This window comes from Bipolaris maydis (assembly GCF_028858645.1).
Source record: "Bipolaris maydis strain C4 unplaced genomic scaffold PSV08scaffold_12, whole genome shotgun sequence".
Taxonomy (NCBI): domain Eukaryota; kingdom Fungi; phylum Ascomycota; class Dothideomycetes; order Pleosporales; family Pleosporaceae; genus Bipolaris; species Bipolaris maydis.
In genome coordinates this window covers 1,023,575-1,040,596 of record NW_027093868.1, presented here as the reverse complement: position 1 = coordinate 1,040,596, position 17,022 = coordinate 1,023,575, and the positions used below count along the sequence as shown (strand labels likewise).

General features: G+C 52.4%; 8 protein-coding genes across 8 annotated transcripts; 5 read left to right on the top strand and 3 right to left on the bottom strand.

Moving 5' to 3' along the window:
• Positions 1 to 26: 26 nt before the first annotated feature.
• On the bottom strand, positions 27 to 866 carry PSV08DRAFT_324031 (uncharacterized protein). The gene is made up of 4 exons (XM_014224304.2): positions 710 to 866; positions 530 to 623; positions 416 to 462; positions 27 to 305 (listed from the first exon to the last, which is right to left on the bottom strand). The coding sequence occupies exons 1-4, from the start codon at positions 743 to 745 to the stop codon at positions 207 to 209; spliced, it is 276 nt and encodes a 91-aa protein (XP_014079779.1). The 5' UTR covers positions 746 to 866; the 3' UTR covers positions 27 to 206.
• A 147-nt stretch (positions 867 to 1,013) lies between these two features.
• Positions 1,014 to 1,707, top strand: PSV08DRAFT_364853 (60S ribosomal eL38 domain-containing protein). Its single transcript, XM_014224305.2, has 3 exons — positions 1,014 to 1,133; positions 1,280 to 1,408; positions 1,468 to 1,707. Exons 1-3 carry the CDS (start codon positions 1,070 to 1,072, stop codon positions 1,521 to 1,523), a joined length of 249 nt encoding a protein of 82 aa, XP_014079780.2. The 5' UTR covers positions 1,014 to 1,069; the 3' UTR covers positions 1,524 to 1,707.
• Positions 1,708 to 2,390: 683 nt separating this feature from the next.
• Positions 2,391 to 4,966, top strand: PSV08DRAFT_208006 (glycoside hydrolase). Its single transcript, XM_014224306.1, has 2 exons — positions 2,391 to 4,451; positions 4,550 to 4,966. The coding sequence occupies exons 1-2, from the start codon at positions 2,529 to 2,531 to the stop codon at positions 4,751 to 4,753; spliced, it is 2,127 nt and encodes a 708-aa protein (XP_014079781.1). The 5' UTR covers positions 2,391 to 2,528; the 3' UTR covers positions 4,754 to 4,966.
• Positions 4,967 to 5,005: 39 nt separating this feature from the next.
• On the bottom strand, positions 5,006 to 6,463 carry PSV08DRAFT_324011 (uncharacterized protein). Its single transcript, XM_014224307.2, has 5 exons — positions 6,309 to 6,463; positions 6,238 to 6,252; positions 6,115 to 6,167; positions 5,490 to 6,061; positions 5,006 to 5,428 (listed from the first exon to the last, which is right to left on the bottom strand). Exons 1-5 carry the CDS (start codon positions 6,388 to 6,390, stop codon positions 5,332 to 5,334), a joined length of 819 nt encoding a protein of 272 aa, XP_014079782.1. The 5' UTR covers positions 6,391 to 6,463; the 3' UTR covers positions 5,006 to 5,331.
• A 383-nt stretch (positions 6,464 to 6,846) lies between these two features.
• Positions 6,847 to 8,508, bottom strand: PSV08DRAFT_228730 (aminotransferase). The gene is made up of 4 exons (XM_014224308.2): positions 8,398 to 8,508; positions 8,305 to 8,337; positions 7,366 to 8,126; positions 6,847 to 7,318 (listed from the first exon to the last, which is right to left on the bottom strand). Exons 1-4 carry the CDS (start codon positions 8,432 to 8,434, stop codon positions 7,028 to 7,030), a joined length of 1,122 nt encoding a protein of 373 aa, XP_014079783.1. The 5' UTR covers positions 8,435 to 8,508; the 3' UTR covers positions 6,847 to 7,027.
• Positions 8,509 to 8,852: 344 nt separating this feature from the next.
• PSV08DRAFT_323987 (ERV/ALR sulfhydryl oxidase domain-containing protein) lies at positions 8,853 to 9,688 on the top strand. Its single transcript, XM_014224309.2, has 4 exons — positions 8,853 to 9,118; positions 9,189 to 9,317; positions 9,382 to 9,548; positions 9,606 to 9,688. The coding sequence occupies exons 1-4, from the start codon at positions 8,913 to 8,915 to the stop codon at positions 9,620 to 9,622; spliced, it is 519 nt and encodes a 172-aa protein (XP_014079784.1). The 5' UTR covers positions 8,853 to 8,912; the 3' UTR covers positions 9,623 to 9,688.
• Positions 9,689 to 10,752: 1,064 nt separating this feature from the next.
• On the top strand, positions 10,753 to 12,596 carry PSV08DRAFT_364848 (uncharacterized protein; the record flags this gene model as incomplete). Its single annotated transcript, XM_014224310.1, has 3 exons — positions 10,753 to 10,773; positions 10,873 to 10,995; positions 11,058 to 12,596. 3 exons carry the CDS (start codon positions 10,753 to 10,755, stop codon positions 12,489 to 12,491), a joined length of 1,578 nt encoding a protein of 525 aa, XP_014079785.1. The 3' UTR covers positions 12,492 to 12,596.
• Positions 12,597 to 14,356: 1,760 nt separating this feature from the next.
• PSV08DRAFT_379482 (uncharacterized protein) lies at positions 14,357 to 17,021 on the top strand (the record flags this gene model as incomplete). The annotated part of the gene is made up of 1 exon (XM_014224311.2): positions 14,357 to 17,021. The coding sequence occupies one exon, from the start codon at positions 14,357 to 14,359 to the stop codon at positions 16,676 to 16,678; it is 2,322 nt and encodes a 773-aa protein (XP_014079786.1). The 3' UTR covers positions 16,679 to 17,021.
• Position 17,022: the final 1 nt, after the last annotated feature.

Below are 17,022 nucleotides of genomic sequence, written 5' to 3'. Positions count from 1 at the left end.
GGCTGGCATCTTAATGAGTATTATGATGGAAATAGGCGTTGGATTTCGTATAGGTATAAGCATCCAGGGCCGTTGAGGCCATTGCACATTTTTGGGATCGGTGATTAGCTCGAGAAACATTGAGATAAACCAACAACTACAGTTCAATTTGAAACGGAAAATAATTTTGAAAAGCTCTCACGAGACAACACAGTATCTCTGCACACTCATTGATCGGGTGCCCGCTCCCTAGACACCCTCATGTTGGCCTTGATTCGCTCCAGCAGTTCTGCAGTTGTCGCTAGGGGAGAAGGATGTAGATTTCGCTACGATATTATTAGCCAGAATCCAGTGACTTGCTGAATGCAACCTTAAAACATAGTAATGTTTTTGGGACAATAACAGCGTTCTCTAAAAACAAGTGACAAGTACTTACATGCTGAAGCCAGGTAACGCATTGGTCATGTGTCCATGTTTCTGGGTCTGTATTTTGATTTAGTCCAACTCTTTGCCAGATTCATGCATCTCTTCCGCATTGAGAATGACGTACCGCCAGTAGGATCTTGACTGGGAAAGATATCTTGACCCCAGATACTCCATGCTGCAACGCCTGCGACTATAGCGGCGAATGCGAAGAACGGCCCCTGTAACAGTTTAAGCATATAACAAGATTGGTGCAGTGAAGGCCCACTATGTATAGTAGACGCCAGGATAGCCATGAGTAACTCACACGTTGTTGCACTGCGCGGTCGATGGGAGTGGGCATGTTGGAGGTTGGTAGTGATACTAGTTTTCTGAGAGTACTGCTTCACACTTGACTGGAATTAATGAAGAAAATAGAGCAGGAGATTTGCGAGTCTTAAGTAGGAATCTGGTAGTAGGCAGCACCACTGATCCTCGCCTCACTTGTGTCAAACGCCACACTCGTCGTCACCCCACCAAACCTAATGCAGCGACGCTTGCGACCAGCCCCTTGGTAGCCCGTGCGTCCAAGCGAATTTCTCTCCACAACAACCAACGCAATTTGCTTGGTCGACCTCCCGAACTTCACGATCCGAATCCAACGACTCGTCGACACATTACCGTCAAGATGCCTTCCGAAGTTTCCGACATTAAGCAGTTCATCGAGATCTGCAGGCGCAAGGATGCCAAGTGTACGTCTACCAATTTCGAAATGGGAGTGGCCTGCGGTCGCAAGAGGAGGAAGTTCGCATGATGATTGAATACAACGGCGACTAAGGGGGGAAATACCTGTGTATAGGCTACTTTATGTGCGAGAACTAGACTGACAGAAATGTAGCCGCCTGCATAAAGAAGAACAAGAAGGTCAACAACATCAAGTTCAAGGTCCGATGCTCAACCAACCTGTACACCCTTGTCCTTAAGGACACCGACAAGGCCGAGAAGCTCAAGCAGAGTCTGCCTCCGGGTACGCAACACCCAGAGAAACCACGTCTACTTCTAGGTTATTCGTCTAACACGCAACAGGTCTTACCATCTCCGACGTTGGCAAGAAGAACCCCAAGGGCAAGCGCACCGCATAAACGGATCGAAAGGCATGAGGAACTGAGGACGGAAGTGTGCAAGGACATCAATGCACGATGCGCACGAAGCATGAAGGCATGGGCGGACGGCGTCACAACGGATAAACCTTGTTCAATGACACTACGGAACCCTTCACATTGGGTTACCACCAGGAATGAAAAATTTCAAAATCGTTCCAAAACACCACAAACATGGCTTGATACAATTATGGTGGCTCATGTGGTTAATACTGCTGGAGAGCTCGCTGTGGAACATACGGCTTCTAGACTGCTGATACCACAACCGCTTCGACTTCCTCTATTCTTGCTTTGCATTGAGTACACATGAATCCGTTCGGATGAATTGCACATTATAAAAATTCCCACCACTCATTTAGAGCCTTCCCAAGTCTATCAGCATACCGAGGAAGGCGTAGTCATTCCAATGGATCGAAACTATTAGATCTTCGCTGATAGGGTGCACCAACCAGAAGTCTTGATCTACGCTATTGTTACAGTACAACATCTCGCTGCATCTAAATATTAACACAACGATAGGACGCAATTACTACAGGTAGTATATGGCAGCACACGGGGTGATCACAAATGAAGCCGAGTACGGCTGAGGTAAGATATAGGAGAGAGGCACCTGCTGCGCCTTTGGGCCGGTTGTCTCATATGATTTATTATGAATGGCGGTGGCTGATCTCATGCCCAACTACATGTTTCTAAGACTGCCCTACTACTGACATGAACTCGTTGCACAAGGCTGGCAGTGGTAAGGTGGAGCATTCCCGCTCAGCTCCGCATCGGTACTGAGCTGCAGGGGACCCCTGTCATGCCAAGCTGACCGCATTCGATGGGAGCAGTGAACACCTGGCGAGCCAGGGACCTCGTACATAAGATATTAGCTCTCGAATGCATTGAGGGTCTGGAGCAAGATGGTTGGACTGTTAAATTCTCGCGAGTGAATTGAATTCGCTCAAATACCTATTGTTACCGCCAAAAGACACGTTGCGCCGCCCAATGAACTCGACACGCGATCCATTCAACCTCCGCAGCAAAGCAACCTTCAAGACACCCTCTGCCTTGAGCATCCTCCAGAACGCCGCCAACAAGACCGCCTCGCAAGCCGTGCAATCGGGCAAGCAGGCAGTTCAGGCCACGAAACAGGCAATTCAGGACTCCGATATGTCCTTCGCCATCCCGCGCAACGTACCCAATTTCGAGAGCGCGCAACGCAAGTTTGAAGATAATGTGTGGAACAAGCTTTCAGGGAACGAGAAGGGCTTGCCAATGTACAAAGACAAGCCTTCAGGAAAAGTTTACGGATATGGTGGTCCGAGAGGAAGGAGGGGTTTTGTGAGGAGCAAGAGGGGAATGGGGTTAATAGCGCTGGTCGTACTGGGGCTCTTCTACTGGTTCGGATGGTCGAGTGGAGGCACAAGCGTCAGTCTATCAGAAGACGAGAAGGACAGAGGGAAGAGTCTGGCGTCCAAGATTGGTGGAAGCGCTACAGGAAAAAAGAGCAAAATCGACTGGGAGAAGCGGAGACAAGCAGTCAAGGATGCCTTCTTACTGAGTTGGAACGCATATGAGGAACACGGCTGGGGCTATGACGAGTACCACCCAGTTTCAAAGAAGGGACGATACATGGCTGAGCCCAACGGTCTAGGCTGGATCATCGTAGATGCGCTCGACACTCTCATGATCATGAACCTGACCAAGGAATACAATCACGCCCGCGAATGGATATCCACAACTCTGGACTACGACAAGAAGCAGGATGTCAACACTTTTGAAACGACGATTCGCATGCTTGGTGGTCTGCTGTCGGCACACTATCTACAAGACTTGCTTCCTGGAATGAAGCCTTCGAATGCCAATGACGAGGATCTCTTCCTAGAGAAGGCAACGGATCTTGCCGATCGCCTCATGGGCGCATACGACTCACCTTCAGGTGTGCCTTGGGCCAGCGTCATTCTCAAGGATTCCAAGGGTGAAGCCTCACACGCCGATGGAGGTGCGTCTTCTACAGCCGAAGCGACGACTCTCCAACTCGAAATGAAGTACCTCGCTTTCCTGACTGGCGAATCACAATACTGGACTTCAGCAGAGAAGGTCATGCAAGTCGTTGATAACCTTGGCGCCAAAGACGGACTGCTTCCCATCTTCATCTACGCAGACAGAGGCACATTCCGCGGCAACGAAATCCGATGGGGCAGCCGTGGAGACAGTTACTACGAGTACCTCCCTAAGCAGTACCTGCAGACGCAGAAACACGAGCCAGTGTACCAAGAAATGTGGAACGAGTCTCTCAAAGGCGCAAAGAAGCATCTCCTCACCTACACAAAGCACAGCCACTTCACCGTCCTGGCAGAGCGTCCCAACGGCATAGAAGGAAACCTGCACCCCAAAATGGACCATCTCGTCTGCTTCCTCCCAGGCACCATTGCTCTAGCCATCACCGAAGGCGCCACCCTCGCCGAAGCCCGCAAGCTGCCCACATGGGGCAAGCAACAAGAAGAAGACATCACTCTCGCCCGCGAACTCACAAAAACCTGCATGGGCATGTACAAAGTCACGGCCACAGGCCTCGCCCCTGAGATCGCCCACTTCGTCCTCGACGACCCGCCCAAAATGTACCGCACCGAGATCCTCGCCTCCAAATCCGATCTCGACACCAGCGTCGCCGACGGCGAGGGCTGGAAGAGCGACTTCGACATCAAGCCCGCGGATACGCACAACCTGCAGCGTCCGGAAACCGTCGAGTCGTTGCTGTACATGTGGCGCATCACCGGCGACGAAATGTACCGAGAGTGGGGCTGGGAAATGTTCGAAAGCTTCGTCAAGCACACCATTGTGCCCGAAAATGGCGGCTTCTCCAGTGTAGGCGATGTGACCAAAGTGCCGCCTCCCACAAGAGATAATATGGAGAGTTTTTGGTTGGTAAGTTTTTGCATTCACGCCTCTCCCCCCTCCCTCTTATTTCCGAAAAAAAAACCCCCCCACAGTTTAAAAGGACAAAGACTAATGTTAAATAATAGGCTGAGACGCTAAAGTACATGTATCTCCTCTTCTCACCTGATGATCTCTTACCTCTAGATCAAATCGTCTTCAACACAGAGGCTCATCCTTTTCCCCGCTTCGATCCAAGCAGGAAGCGGTTCAAAACGGGTTGGCAGCGTATCCCGAGGGATGAAAAGGGGAATCTCGTACCGCAAAAGGCGGATGATAAGGAGACTTCGTAGAGTGGGTATTGAAACGCTATTTTTTTCTTTTTTTTTCTGGCTTGGGTGCCGGCTTTGGTACTACGAAGCGTTGGGGGGGCAAGGTGGTTGATGTGCATCAGTGGGCGTTCTGGGTTGTAGCATTTACACGTAGTATATGAGTGCTTGTTGACCGCCGATGCTTGGTCCTGTGCTTTTACGTATCAATACAATTCGAACCCATATTCATGCTTACTATGTCCCGTAGTGAGGCGATGTCGCATGCAAGATTCGAAAGCAAATAACTGCTATTTCAAATGCTATATAAATGTGTATAAATGTGGCGTAAATCTACCACGAACACTCCTCCACACATATTGCCATATCATGCATAAACTCATAAATCGTAACTCATATCTTCTTTTTAAATACGCACCGACTGGCTCACGGTGCTAAATGTTCTTGCTGACATGGTTGAGGCTGCATCATATTCGATATTTGAAGCTGTCTCCCTGGCAAACCACTAGGGCATGTCCTAGTGAGTATAGTGTCAACAGGATATAGATAGCGGTATGATATATGTCGTGGGTGCGAGCTTTTCGATAAAATCGAGGTCGCGCCTAACGCTCCTGGGATTGCGATTGCGATTGCTCTTCACCAATGCGTGGTGGACTCTTGGAATGTGCCGATGAGTTCCTAAAGGGCGAGTGACTACCTCTGAGCAATCGAAATGTTAGCTTCTCGGTTCCGACACTCCCTGTGTCATGTTGGGACTTACGAGCGTCTCCGCTTCCCCTCGTCTCTCCTCTCCTCAATTACCTTGAGCATCGTCTTCCGGCCATCCTTGGCGTTGATATGGGCGTCCCGCATACTCATACTCACCTTGGTGCTCGCATCTGCTCTAAGCAGCCTCTTCAACAACAAGTGGCGCATGAGAACACAAACAAAAACTCCGCAATCGCTTCCATTCTCCTGCTGAGGGCTGTCTCCCATGGGTATAAATCTCAGTCTCTTTCCGAGCAATTGCTCCAGCTTCATAGTCGTGCTCCGTGCCTCGCGCTCGTTTGCCTGGCTCATGGAATCGTAGTGGAAGGAGACGCCATCAATAATTGACACCAGCAGCAAAGACCAATGGGATCCGCCTTCTGCCTGCGTCACATCCATATTATCGTTTATGGGTAGGAAGACATGTGTTGTGTGGCTGAAATTCGGTAGGGCTTCCTTGAGGGCGAGGGGCTCTGCGGCTTGCATGAGCATGTAGGACATGGAGGGGCGCAGGAGGACAATGGAGGCTTTGGGGTAGTTGATAAGCTCTTCGCGTTCGAGGTATTCCTGCCAAAAGGCAATTGCCTGCGGGGGGGTTAGTCACAGCAGTTGTTTGGACAGTAGAAGTGTATGCACACATTATCGGTGAGCCAGTCATTGGTCTTGATACTATCAAGATCCGCTCGTGTCACTATGCCAGTCAGTATTGTTGTTGGCTTGGTCGTTCTATGCGCAAGTCAAGGAACAGATGACGCACACACCCCTCACGTCGTAGTCTGCGCACGTTCAGTCAGTCGTCACTCTCCGGGCCATTGCGGTGACCATGACTCACATGAAAGATAGGCCTCATCCGGGCTGGGGTCTCCCAAACGCCGCCTCGCCTTGTCTTTGATTCTTGAGAAGGAGCCGTGCATGTTGGCACGCGCTGCCACCGTGATTTGTAGAGGAGGTGTGGTGTGGTGTGGGTGTGGTGCGATCGCGGTGGGTACCTTTTGCAAGGCTGCAGGCGGCAAGGGCGATGTTATAACAACAGCCCAGGCCTCTGGGGAATACGGTAGGTGGAAATGCCAGATGCCTGTCTCGCTGGGGCCAAGGCCGACCAAAAGATGCCGAAACCTTCATGCGGGCAATATGCAGGGATGACGTATGCGCCTGGCCAGACTCGCTAGGTGGGGCATCCCTGCTTGCCGTGGGAGATTTCTTATTGTAAACTGCAATATAATTATATATGTGTACCCCTTTTTTAAACACTGCTACAGTATTTGAGGGGTTTGCGGTGTTAATTGGCATGGTAACCATGTTCATACACGACAAGTTGTCTTGGTCCTTTATATGGCATGTGGCCCATTTATCCATTCATGCAGGACATATTAGAACAACATGGCTAGAGTTGGGCATATAGACGTGCTGTGTTATGCATCAATTCTTTATCTACATGTACATTCGTGATGGTCATCTTCTCCAGGAAACCCAGGAAGCGATTGCTTTTTTTTTGACATGCCGAGCACTGAACTTTTGTACACATCATTCAAGCAAGTCAGATGAATACTCTCAAGGCAGCTGTCCGACAATCTTGGCGCCGTTTGTCTGGTCTTGCTTTCCAAACTGCTCTGGTCTTTCAACCTTGAACAGCCAGTTCTTGTTGTCTTCAATCTTGCCCTGCTGAATTCCCTTGAGGGTTGTGAGGAGCTTCTTGCATACTGGGCCTGGCTCTTGTTGGGCTTCTGCATATGTAAACTTATCACCCTTGGATTGCATAGTGATAGATTTGATGGGAACCAGAGCTGCAGCAGTTCCGGCAGCTAGAACTTCGTCGAAAGTGCTCAGCTCGTCGTAGGCAATCTGACATCATCAGCACAGTCTAAAACCTAATGGCTCGCATGTCTTACTTCGCGTGACTCGGCCTCCCACCCAAAAGACTCAGCAATCCTCAAAACGCTATCTCCAGTGACGCTCTGGATGACATTTTTGCTGTTAGAGGCGACGAGCTTGACTTTGTCGCCATCCTTCTTCACGCCAATGAAGGCTGATGTGGAGAACTCGTCAACTACGCTCCTGGTCTTGCTGTCCAAATGGAGAGTGATGCCGTAGCCAGCTTTGTATGCTTTCTCACTATGTCTCAGTACTGGGGCGTAGTTTCCACCGACCTTTGCTGATCCGGTACCTTCCGGAGCAGCACGGTCAAAGTCTTCAAGAATGACAGCGTCCACGGGGTTGGATCCATGGTAGACACCGGTTGGGATACAGTAGACGACAAAGGTGTATTCTTGTGGAGGGTTTAGACCGAGCTGTGCAGAGCTTCCGAAGAGCAACGGCCGGATGTACATGGCTGCGCCCGTCTCATGGGGTGGTACATAGGCTGCATTCATGCCCACAGCCAGGCTGCAGCAAGCAAGGAAGTGGTCTGTTGGGACCTCTGGAATCGAAATGAATGAAGCAGAGTGCTGCATACGCTCGGCGTTCTTGTTTGGCCTGAAAATGTTGATGGTGTTGTTTGGCGCCCGGAACGCCTTCATTCCCTCGTAGCACTGCATACCGTAGTTCAGACCAGGCGCCATACCGTGGATACGGAGGTAAGGGTCTTCGACGAAAACCGGCGGCGTCCATTTTCCAGTCTGGACAGAATAATGTGATTCGACATGGCCAGCAACTTCAAATGCATTAGGTTATGACTCAATAACGGTGCTTTTTGGTGTCGGAATGTGCTGCACAGAAGGAAATGGTAAACATGCGGCATCTTCCAAAAGAGATGTGCCTTCTCTTGTAAGATGCATTGGTGCCATCAAGTATGCATAATCTTGTTTATTTTGAACGGAACATAGTCATACCTTCTCGGATCTTGAAGCCTACGTTGCTCCAATCTAGAGTACAGTCAGCAAAAAAAATCAACCCCGTGTGTCAGGAGACGGCAGCCAACGTACCGATGGTATCAACCGGTGGTGGAGGAAAGTCAGACATGATTGCTATAAAGTCAGTGTAGTGTGGGTGCTGGTGATGGGGTATGAATTATTATGCAAGATGGAATGGGGCTCGGAGAGTTTTGGTTGCTTCCAGAGGGTCAAGAAGGTTACTAGCTAGTAAGAGAGCGATATCGGCGGTTGCGGACCACTGATATCCTGAATCAGCCGCTACAATATATCATAAGGTGCTGATGTCCAGCCTGGTGTTTCCCTTTGGAGTCATTATTAATTTTGCCTTGCGGCCGTGCTGCGCCGCGCTGCATCTCGCGTCTGTACCTGCAGACTTACCCGCATGGTGGAACCACCCAGGCGTGACATGCCGTGTGTGTTGTTTCTTGGCGTAATCTGAGGCATCGAGGATGTGGTTATCTGTAACTGCGCCAATACACTACTTCTAAACACATCATGGATTAACGCTTCTCGTCTTGAACAACCTCTTCTTCTTATCTTGATATCCTAGACATATTTATTCCGTCATGTTTCGCGTGGCCAGTCTCCGCGCGCGGTTCGCAGTCCTCGCCATACTCGTCATGGCCCTCTGTTCATTCTTACTCCTAGGCCCCTACAAAGTCACTCCAGGTCATCTTGCTTTCACGACACCCGGGAGGGGTCTGGGCCATACTAGCCAAAGCCTGCTTACAGGACATGCAATCGCGCCAAAGCTGGGAAACGCGACGGCAAAGTATGTTGGTCATGCCTGGAAATGGAAACGTACACGTATGGCAAGAGCTGAGCTGACGCGCAATATCCAGAGCAGAACTTGGTCGCGCGGCCTGGAAAGTCCTTCACACAACCTTCGCCCGCTTCCCCGAGAAGCCTACAGAGGAGGAGAAAGAGGCGCTACGGTCATATGTCCACCTGTTCCAACGCCTGTACCCATGGTATGTCTTAGACAACGCAGGAGATCTGCGGCTGGAGTCACGCGCCAGCTAACAGTCGGTGTAGTGGAGAATGCGCAGAGCACTTTGGACAAGTGCTTGCCAAATACCCTCCCCAGGTATCGTCCCGGACAGCGGCAGCCATGTGGGGCTGCTACGTACACAACATTGTCAATAAAAGGCTGAAGAAGCCGGAGTTCAACTGCGAAGACATAGGCGACGCATACGATTGCGGTACGTGGATTGTCCAATGTCTACAGGTTACATGCGGCGTGCTAATGGGCTTGACAGGATGCGCAGAAGAATAATTGGGCAATGGCACAGCGGCAGGGACGTCCTGGTGACATGGACTAGCAAAGGACAAGGGACAAAGGAAGACTCGGGCAAGTCATGAGCCCTGCAAGACGCGCATGGCGAAGGACACTGGGGGTATGTGTGTGTCACTGTGGAATATGTGCAGTGCATAGATACAAGACAAGCGCCATGGCAGGCTGCATGCATGCAGGGACTGGGGAGCGAGCATGCTGCTTGTTTACGAGCAGTGCAATGTCCGAAAGGGAGACATGGCATGCTTGGGCATACTAGTTGGAACAAAGTCGGCGGGTACCTCACTGTGCCGCAGGGCGTAGCAAGGGAGCTGGGCGAGGCAGGCCAATAGGCGAGGTGGTGGTTGACGTAGTTGCTCCCACAGCCCCGGCCGATCACGTAGGCTTGCCAGCGGGGTTGGAGGCGGCAGTGTCTTAGCTGGGCTGTGGTGGTGGTGTGTATAGCTGGACTCGAGATTGGCCTAAGCAGAGTGCAGCGAATGGGTGTGCGAGCGATTGGCCTTATGACAGGAGCAGCCCTGTCGCTCTACAGCCACGCAGGCATGGCTTGCGCGACATGGCGATGGTCTTATCAGCGGGCGAGAGCAGTGGTGTCGAGCAAGTCAATCTACACGCAACAGCAGTCTGTGCCTCTCTGTGTGCCCCTCGTTGCTGGCCGCGCCGGTGCGTCGTGGCCGTTGGCGGCGGCTGCGGGTGGACGAACCAGACAGACAGACAGACAGACAGACGAGGAGACGGGCAAGACAGCAGCCCACCCGTTCCCCAGGCGCGTGGCGCTGGTGGGGAGGCGGATGCAGATGCAGGCGCTAAGCAGGCGGCATGCAAAGATGCGCGGTCGCATGATTGTATTTTGCCATGGTCGCGAGGGCGCGCTTCGCAAGGGGCCTTGTTCCCGAAGCAGCCTAGCGCATAGCAGCTTTTGTGCTATCCAAAACATCTGAAACCTTCCTTGGGTCAGCACCGAGGGGTGATAACGACGCCGCGCCCCCTCCCTAGCACACCGACTCTCCATTCTGCTCCTCCCCTGCGCTGCTGCTGCCAGCTGTTAGCTGCTCACCGCCTCTTGTCTGTCCGTCTGTCTGTCCTGTCGAAACGCCTGCCGTGCTGCCACCATGGTCTCCTTCTCCTGCGAGGTAAACACTGCCTGCCTGCCCTTGCTTGTTTACCACCACGTCCCCTCAATTGGCACCCCTCGCCTAGACACGCATTGGAAGCTGACTCTGCCGCTCTAGGGCTGTGGAGACGTCCTCACCAAGAAGAAGCTCGATGGCCACCGCAACCAATGCTATGGCGCTACGTTTACCTGCCTCGATTGCATGGTCCACTTTCCTGGCACCTCGTACAAGTCCCACACGGTATGCAATGCGCCAGCCCTTTGTCTCCTCGTGCGCCTTGCAACCGACTGACTCTGGCCTAGTCCTGCATAACTGAAGACCAAAAATACCAAGGAAAACTCTACAAAGAGAAGAAAAAAGGTCCGCCCCAGAAGAGGGACAGCGCATACCACGACAACTCGCAAGCCCTCACCCCGCACGACGCCTACGCCCAAGATGCCCCCGCCCAAGACAATGCCCTGGCTGTCGTCGATGCCCCGCCGCGCGCGCCGACTCCTCCTCCAGCGGCGCATTCCCTGGGCTATCACGAGCAAGCGGCCATTGAGGCTCCCAACGTCTTCGACTTCCTCGACCCATCCTCGACGCCCATTGCTCCGCGAACCGCAGCGCCCGTCAATGAAGTGCGCATGCTCGAAGACAGACCGCCGCCTGCGTACGAGGAGCAGTACATGCCTGCAATTGCCGACGTCATGAAGTTTCAAGTGGCCGATGACGATGAAACCTTTGCGCAAAATGGCTTTCCGCCCAATCAGATTCGCCCATCGCGAGAGCAGCACGATTCGTATACCACGCCTGCTCCCAAGGCGAAGCACTCGAGAACCAAGTCGCGCGACACCGACGTTGAGACGACAAGCAAGAAGACGGACCGCAAGCGCAAGCGCAACTCTCCCACCCAGCTTGACCTGTCGCTGGTTAGGGCTCAAGATGAAAAGGATACCATGATGGCCGATGCGCCTGCGACGCTGCACTCTGGCCTGACTGGAGGGCTGAGTAGATTGCTGGCTCGACCAGAATTCCCGCCGTCGCCAGACGACTCGGGCGACTATGCCAACTCGCCCTTGAGTCCCATGAAACGCGCCAAGCAGGGTAATTCATCGGCACTTATGCGTGCACAGCGAGAGTACGAGGAAGAGGAGCAAAAGCAGCGCAAGGCTGACACAAAGGTACGCGAGCAGGCAGAGAAGAAAGAAGCCGAAAAGAAGGAAAAGAAGGACAAGAAGGATAAGAAGGACAAGGACCGTGGGCGCGAACGTGACCGAAAGGAGCGCAAGTCCAATGGCACGTTGGTCAAGATTCGATCCAAGAAGAAGCGGGAAGACTCGACAAAGGAAGTGCGCCGCATCCGCCGCAGGCAGTACTCTTCCTCAGTTTCGCCAGCGCCTCGAGATCGCAAAGTCGTCAAGGCGATTGAGTACAACCGCTCGGCCTCTGACTCTCCAGAGCCCAATGGCGAAGGCCAGCTCATTGTGCGCCCCAGCGGAGACGTGGCGCCTTTCTCGCCAGACCTCAACTCGCGCGCTGGCCTATTCATGTCCTTCATCACCAAGGGACCGGATTCTGAGCGTGGCATGAGCATCAACAAAGCTCTGAAACGATACCACCGCGAGCGCCACGAGCACTTTGACCGTGTGCCGTCCAAGGCTGAAGACGAGAAAGAGCTCTGGAAGGATCTCCGCCTCAGGAAGAACGACCGGGGCGAGGTTGTTCTTTTCTTTGCCCCGGCTGAGGCTGCCTGACTAGACGGGGACCTCGACATCATCATGCGCATGCGGGCGTGGTCATGTTCTGATCCAACGCCCAGTCAAGGCTCCGACGACATGATTGATGTTTGAAAGCCAACGATTGAAGAAAAAAAGGTTTTTTTAGGGCCACGGAAGAGTGGCCATTCTCCCTCACACTTTTCCTCCTTCTATGACGATACCCGGCTTCCAGGTCATTGGCGATTTGGGTTGGCTTGGTGCATTATGTGTTATCTTTTACGTCCATATCCATGTGTTGTTCTTGTTTTTCTTTTACTCGTTTTGTTTCGAATATCATTCTGTTACCATGTACTTATTCTTACGGCCATACCTCGTTTGTCTTTTTTTTTTGTTTGTTTGGTATCTTTTGGCCAAAACACTTGCCCTAATACTCTACGGGCTGGGCCCGCTCCGCTTTGTCGACGTTGGGTTCCTGAAAATCAATGCTTTCCATGTTCATGCAATCAACAAATGCCGCACTTGGCTGATGAAGACGTGTTGCAAGTGAAGCTTGCGGGATGCGTTCCCGCGTATACGAGAGCAAGAGTGAGGCTCCCTAGCTGCTTTTCAAACGTCTGTCTCATCTAGCGCAGGGACAAGATGCCATGCTTGTAGCATGTCATGTTGGGACGGCTAACCAGGCATTCTGTCAGGCTGTTTTCTGCTTGGCCGTGTGGAGGGTGACGGCGTGCTGGTAACGAAGGTCCACCTTTTACTTGATGCAGCCTAGCGATTCGCTTTCCCTTGCTTTGCTTCTCCTCTTACGCCAAACGTTCATGGACGTGACAGCACACCCTGTTCCAGAAAGCGCGTCAGGGCCAGATACAGTTTGGCCGAGCTTCCTGATTAGTTTTCACAGCCAACAGGCAGAAGGACAGATGTCTTGTTCGGGCGGGGGACTCGGCAAACGTAGGCTTACGCTCCAGGCCAAGTACCTGGGCGTCCAAGCCCAGTGAATAGGGCAATGCGGATAATGCCCGCCTCAAGGGCACAGCAATGCTGGATGCGTCGTGGGGGGGGATTCAAACAAGAGCAATGCCATGATAGCGCTAAGTAATGGGGGCCCTTTGCAAAGACGCAGACATAGACGGACAACCCCACGGCTGTGCACTGGCTGCATCTGCATGCTTCACAGCCACGACAAGGCAAAGCCTCCCAGGTGGTCGGCTCATCCAATATAGTTCACCCAAGTGCCGCAGGCGTTAGAACTAGCAGACTCGTCCCGGATGGCCTGCAGCTCACGTCTCTGGCTGTGATTTGACGTTGCCGAGTGTCGCGGAGAGCGGGGAAGGCTGCCCGGCAGCACGGTGGCGGGACTACCACAGATGTAGCTGACCGGCGCGCAGACTGCAGACCCGTGCATGGTCAGATGGCACTGCTAGACAGCACCAAGACATGATAGTTTTGTCGCAGCACTCTCTACCACGAACAGCCTACGGCCATTTACTCACTTCTTTCACTAATTGACTAGTAAACAGCGAGAACGTGATAAGGCCGCAGATGACTACTCGTCAATTGCCCTGTCCGTCTCTGATGCAAGCCAGCGAGCGTCGCGCGCCCTCAGCCGTGTCTTGAGGTTGCCCCAGGCCGCCCTGGAAAATATAACTGCAGCTACCTTTCGGCCTGGCACACACACACACACACATTGCACACGCGTTGGCTTTGTTTCTGTCCATCTCTGGTATCCACTCCCCGCGCGTTTCAACTCCCCGCGCGTTTCAACCGCCCATTCGCATGAGACGCCCAGCAGCCGGGTGAACCTGGAAGGTCTTCATCCGTACCCGGCCCGCCAACGCCTTCCCCAGTCAATCAGCCTAGGACTATCCTACTCTACATCCGTGCCTCCGTGCCTGGACTCAGACATGTCCCATGCACAACAGTACGACAACTCGCCCAACGAGGGCTGGCAAGACCTCATTTCTTGGGACGGAGAATTGTACGACCCCTTCTTCCAGGGCGAGACCAACTACCCCCAAGCACAAGGTGGAAGCTTCAGCGCAGACTCTCAACTGTCAGGAAGCTACACATCCGAACCACCCTATTTGGTCTCCACTGCCCCATCAGTCACCGATTTGCCACCTTCGCTCGACTACACCCCAGTCTCCGCCTCGCCGTCACTTCTTGATGAGCAGTCTTCTCTCAACTATGCCTACATTGCCTCGCCTTCTTTAGACAAGGCGACCACTTCCCCGTTGGCTGTGCCCCAGGAAACCCAATACTATGGATCGTTCGGCGCGCCCGACAACACACTCCTATCCCCATTGGCAGACATTACAGAATCACTGATTCTGGATACACGCTATGACCGCATCCCAGAGACCTTCTCGTCGCCAACAGGCTCCCAAGAAAGTGCAGCCGAGACGGTCTTCAATCCTCACGTCACAGGCTCGTCTCATTCCTTCAGTGGCCTGGACATGAGGGCATCTAGAGCGTTCTCGACCTGGCATGCTTGGTCAGACCAACCGCGTATCATCGAGCCCATTCCTGAGGATGACGGTGGGCGGACAGAGGCCATGCCGATTCCCATCCCACAATCGCTGTCGCAAAGTCATAATACGGCATCCCCATCGTATCCGTCGTATTCGCCTTATCCGAGATCCGATGGGGGATATGAGCTGCATAGTCATAGTAGGGCCATAGCGATCCCGGACGCGGCTCGGAGACCTGCAAGCTACAATCATCGCATTAGCAACTCGGGGTCTGTACGAAGAGTAGCTACAACCCCATCTTTATCCCCTGCAGCTTCACGCCATCCTCGTGCAATTGCTCTGTCTAGAAGCGCTTCACTGTCTCGGCGCAAAAGCTCTACACCGTCGCCTACATCCGACTCTTATGGATGGGTGGCGTACCAACCCAATCCACTGACGAACAAGCTATCGCCCATAACCACGGATGGCTTGTCTGGAAGAGCACAAAAAGGGAGAAAGAAGGCTCTCACACCAGAGCAACGACGTGATGCGGCGTTGATGCGCATCGTCCGCGCGTGTTCAAACTGCCAGAAGCGTAAAGAAAAATGTGATCCGGGCATGCCGTGCAAAGCCTGTCTAGAGCACTACAAAGGAGATCTGGTCAACCACCCCTGCCGTGGTCATACGCTCAGCGATTTATCGGGAGCGTTTCTTTCCGATCGCCTTGGATGGCATCCGACTGCTCGAAACCTCGAGTCATTTACCCATACACGGCACTTCAAGATCCTTCCGGATAGTACTTACACCGTTCCGATTAGCTTTGGCTTTGGTCCGGCGTTTCCGGTCTCTGTGAACGCCATTGAGCTTGACGACCACCCATTGGTACATGACCACATTGTGTACTCGTGGCCACCAGAGCCATTCTCGGGACCGCCCCACCGGCATGCTGTCCTTCCAGCTGCCCTGTGTCCCGATGCACAAGCAAATCTCCCTCAGACACTAGACTCGCACCTATCCTTGCTCGTAACGCAGCACTTTCACAATTTCCCGTTGTACTGCTCGCCATTGAGGATCCTGCGCGAGGTATGCATGTTCTCGTCCTCTCTTCCCAAAAACACTCTGCACTATCGGGTGTTGCATGACGCACTCAAGCTTCTTGTTCTCGTTCATGTGGGTGGCGACATCACACTACCATCGCGATCCGAGAGCTGGGTCCTGGCACAGCTGATCAGCAGTACGATGAACATAGCCAAGGATCTCACCCCAACGCCATGCTTCATCCGGGCACAGTTTGGTGCTGCTATGCCGAGTCTTGCCCATGACCTGATGAAGCGTGTGCTTTCGTCCTTGGAGCAATTCCTGTTGAACAAGGACTGCGACGAATGGCCTATTGCTGTTGCCGTCCTCATTACTGTTCTCATGACTATCGAATCTGTCCACTACCACGCCGCAAAGCTCCCCTACCATAACTTCTATGACGAGACAAACGCAGCCATTGCAGAAGAAGATCTAGCAGTCAACGAGCAAGGGGTTAGCGAGCTTCTGGATTTCTACAAGGCATGCTTTTCCGGTTGTCACGCTAGACTCAGGCTGGACTGGGAGGGTGAATCTTCACAGCCCCACACTCCTGCAGACAAGTTCATTGCAGGCCTGCAGGCGGCGATCAGACAGGCGAATGATGAGGGCTATCTTATGCAGAAATCAAAGGCCACGAGAGGAGATGACGATATGGGCTACTTTTTCGATAGGCTGGTGGTTCGCCTGCTGAAACAATGAGACAAAAAAGCTCTCTAATCATCATTGTCGGACACCGGGAGTGACTCATTTCGACTCATTTCGTCTCAGACTATGATATCGTTTGTCTTATTATTATACCGTTTCGCCTTTCATGGGGGACTGCATTACTCCTCTTCTTCTTCTTATACCCCTCTTATAGACAACCTTTTTTTTTCAAGTTTTGTTACGATGGAATGACCGGTTTACGACTGATGCTAGCATTTGGATATATTCGCTTATTTTTCTTCTTTAGTTTCCTTGACTAGATTGTGCAAAAAAACTACCTACCCTGTTGTAAGTTAGTGTAAGAAAGGATATCTGCCAAGTAGATAGATAAACTCTGT

Excerpts from the sequence above, each read along its gene's own strand:
- PSV08DRAFT_324031 (XM_014224304.2), bottom strand. The coding sequence starts at position 745 with ATGCCCACTCCCATCGACCGCGCAGTGCAACAACGT. Across the intron at positions 463-529 it reads CAGTCAAGATCCTACTGGCG|ACCCAGAAACATGGACACAT; the intron begins GTACGTCATTCT and ends ATCAAAATACAG. Across the intron at positions 306-415 it reads GCGTTACCTGGCTTCAGCAT|CGAAATCTACATCCTTCTCC; the intron begins GTAAGTACTTGT and ends ATAATATCGTAG.
- PSV08DRAFT_364853 (XM_014224305.2), top strand. The coding sequence starts at position 1,070 with ATGCCTTCCGAAGTTTCCGACATTAAGCAGTTCATCGAGATCTGCAGG. Across the intron at positions 1,134-1,279 it reads CAGGCGCAAGGATGCCAAGT|CCGCCTGCATAAAGAAGAAC; the intron begins GTACGTCTACCA and ends ACAGAAATGTAG. Across the intron at positions 1,409-1,467 it reads CAAGCAGAGTCTGCCTCCGG|GTCTTACCATCTCCGACGTT; the intron begins GTACGCAACACC and ends AACACGCAACAG.
- PSV08DRAFT_324011 (XM_014224307.2), bottom strand. The coding sequence starts at position 6,390 with ATGCACGGCTCCTTCTCAAGAATCAAAGACAAGGCGAGGCGGCGTTTG. Across the intron at positions 6,062-6,114 it reads ATGACTGGCTCACCGATAAT|GCAATTGCCTTTTGGCAGGA; the intron begins GTGTGCATACAC and ends ACCCCCCCGCAG. Across the intron at positions 5,429-5,489 it reads GAGGGGAAGCGGAGACGCTC|AGGTAGTCACTCGCCCTTTA; the intron begins GTAAGTCCCAAC and ends TCGATTGCTCAG.
- PSV08DRAFT_228730 (XM_014224308.2), bottom strand. The coding sequence starts at position 8,434 with ATGTCTGACTTTCCTCCACCACCGGTTGATACCATCG. Across the intron at positions 8,338-8,397 it reads ACCACCGGTTGATACCATCG|ATTGGAGCAACGTAGGCTTC; the intron begins GTACGTTGGCTG and ends ACTGTACTCTAG. Across the intron at positions 7,319-7,365 it reads GGGAGGCCGAGTCACGCGAA|ATTGCCTACGACGAGCTGAG; the intron begins GTAAGACATGCG and ends TGATGATGTCAG.
- PSV08DRAFT_208006 (XM_014224306.1), top strand. The coding sequence starts at position 2,529 with ATGAACTCGACACGCGATCCATTCAACCTCCGCAGCAAAGCAACCTTC. Across the intron at positions 4,452-4,549 it reads ATATGGAGAGTTTTTGGTTG|GCTGAGACGCTAAAGTACAT; the intron begins GTAAGTTTTTGC and ends GTTAAATAATAG.
- PSV08DRAFT_323987 (XM_014224309.2), top strand. The coding sequence starts at position 8,913 with ATGTTTCGCGTGGCCAGTCTCCGCGCGCGGTTCGCAGTCCTCGCCATA. Across the intron at positions 9,119-9,188 it reads CTGGGAAACGCGACGGCAAA|AGCAGAACTTGGTCGCGCGG; the intron begins GTATGTTGGTCA and ends CGCAATATCCAG. Across the intron at positions 9,318-9,381 it reads TTCCAACGCCTGTACCCATG|TGGAGAATGCGCAGAGCACT; the intron begins GTATGTCTTAGA and ends CAGTCGGTGTAG.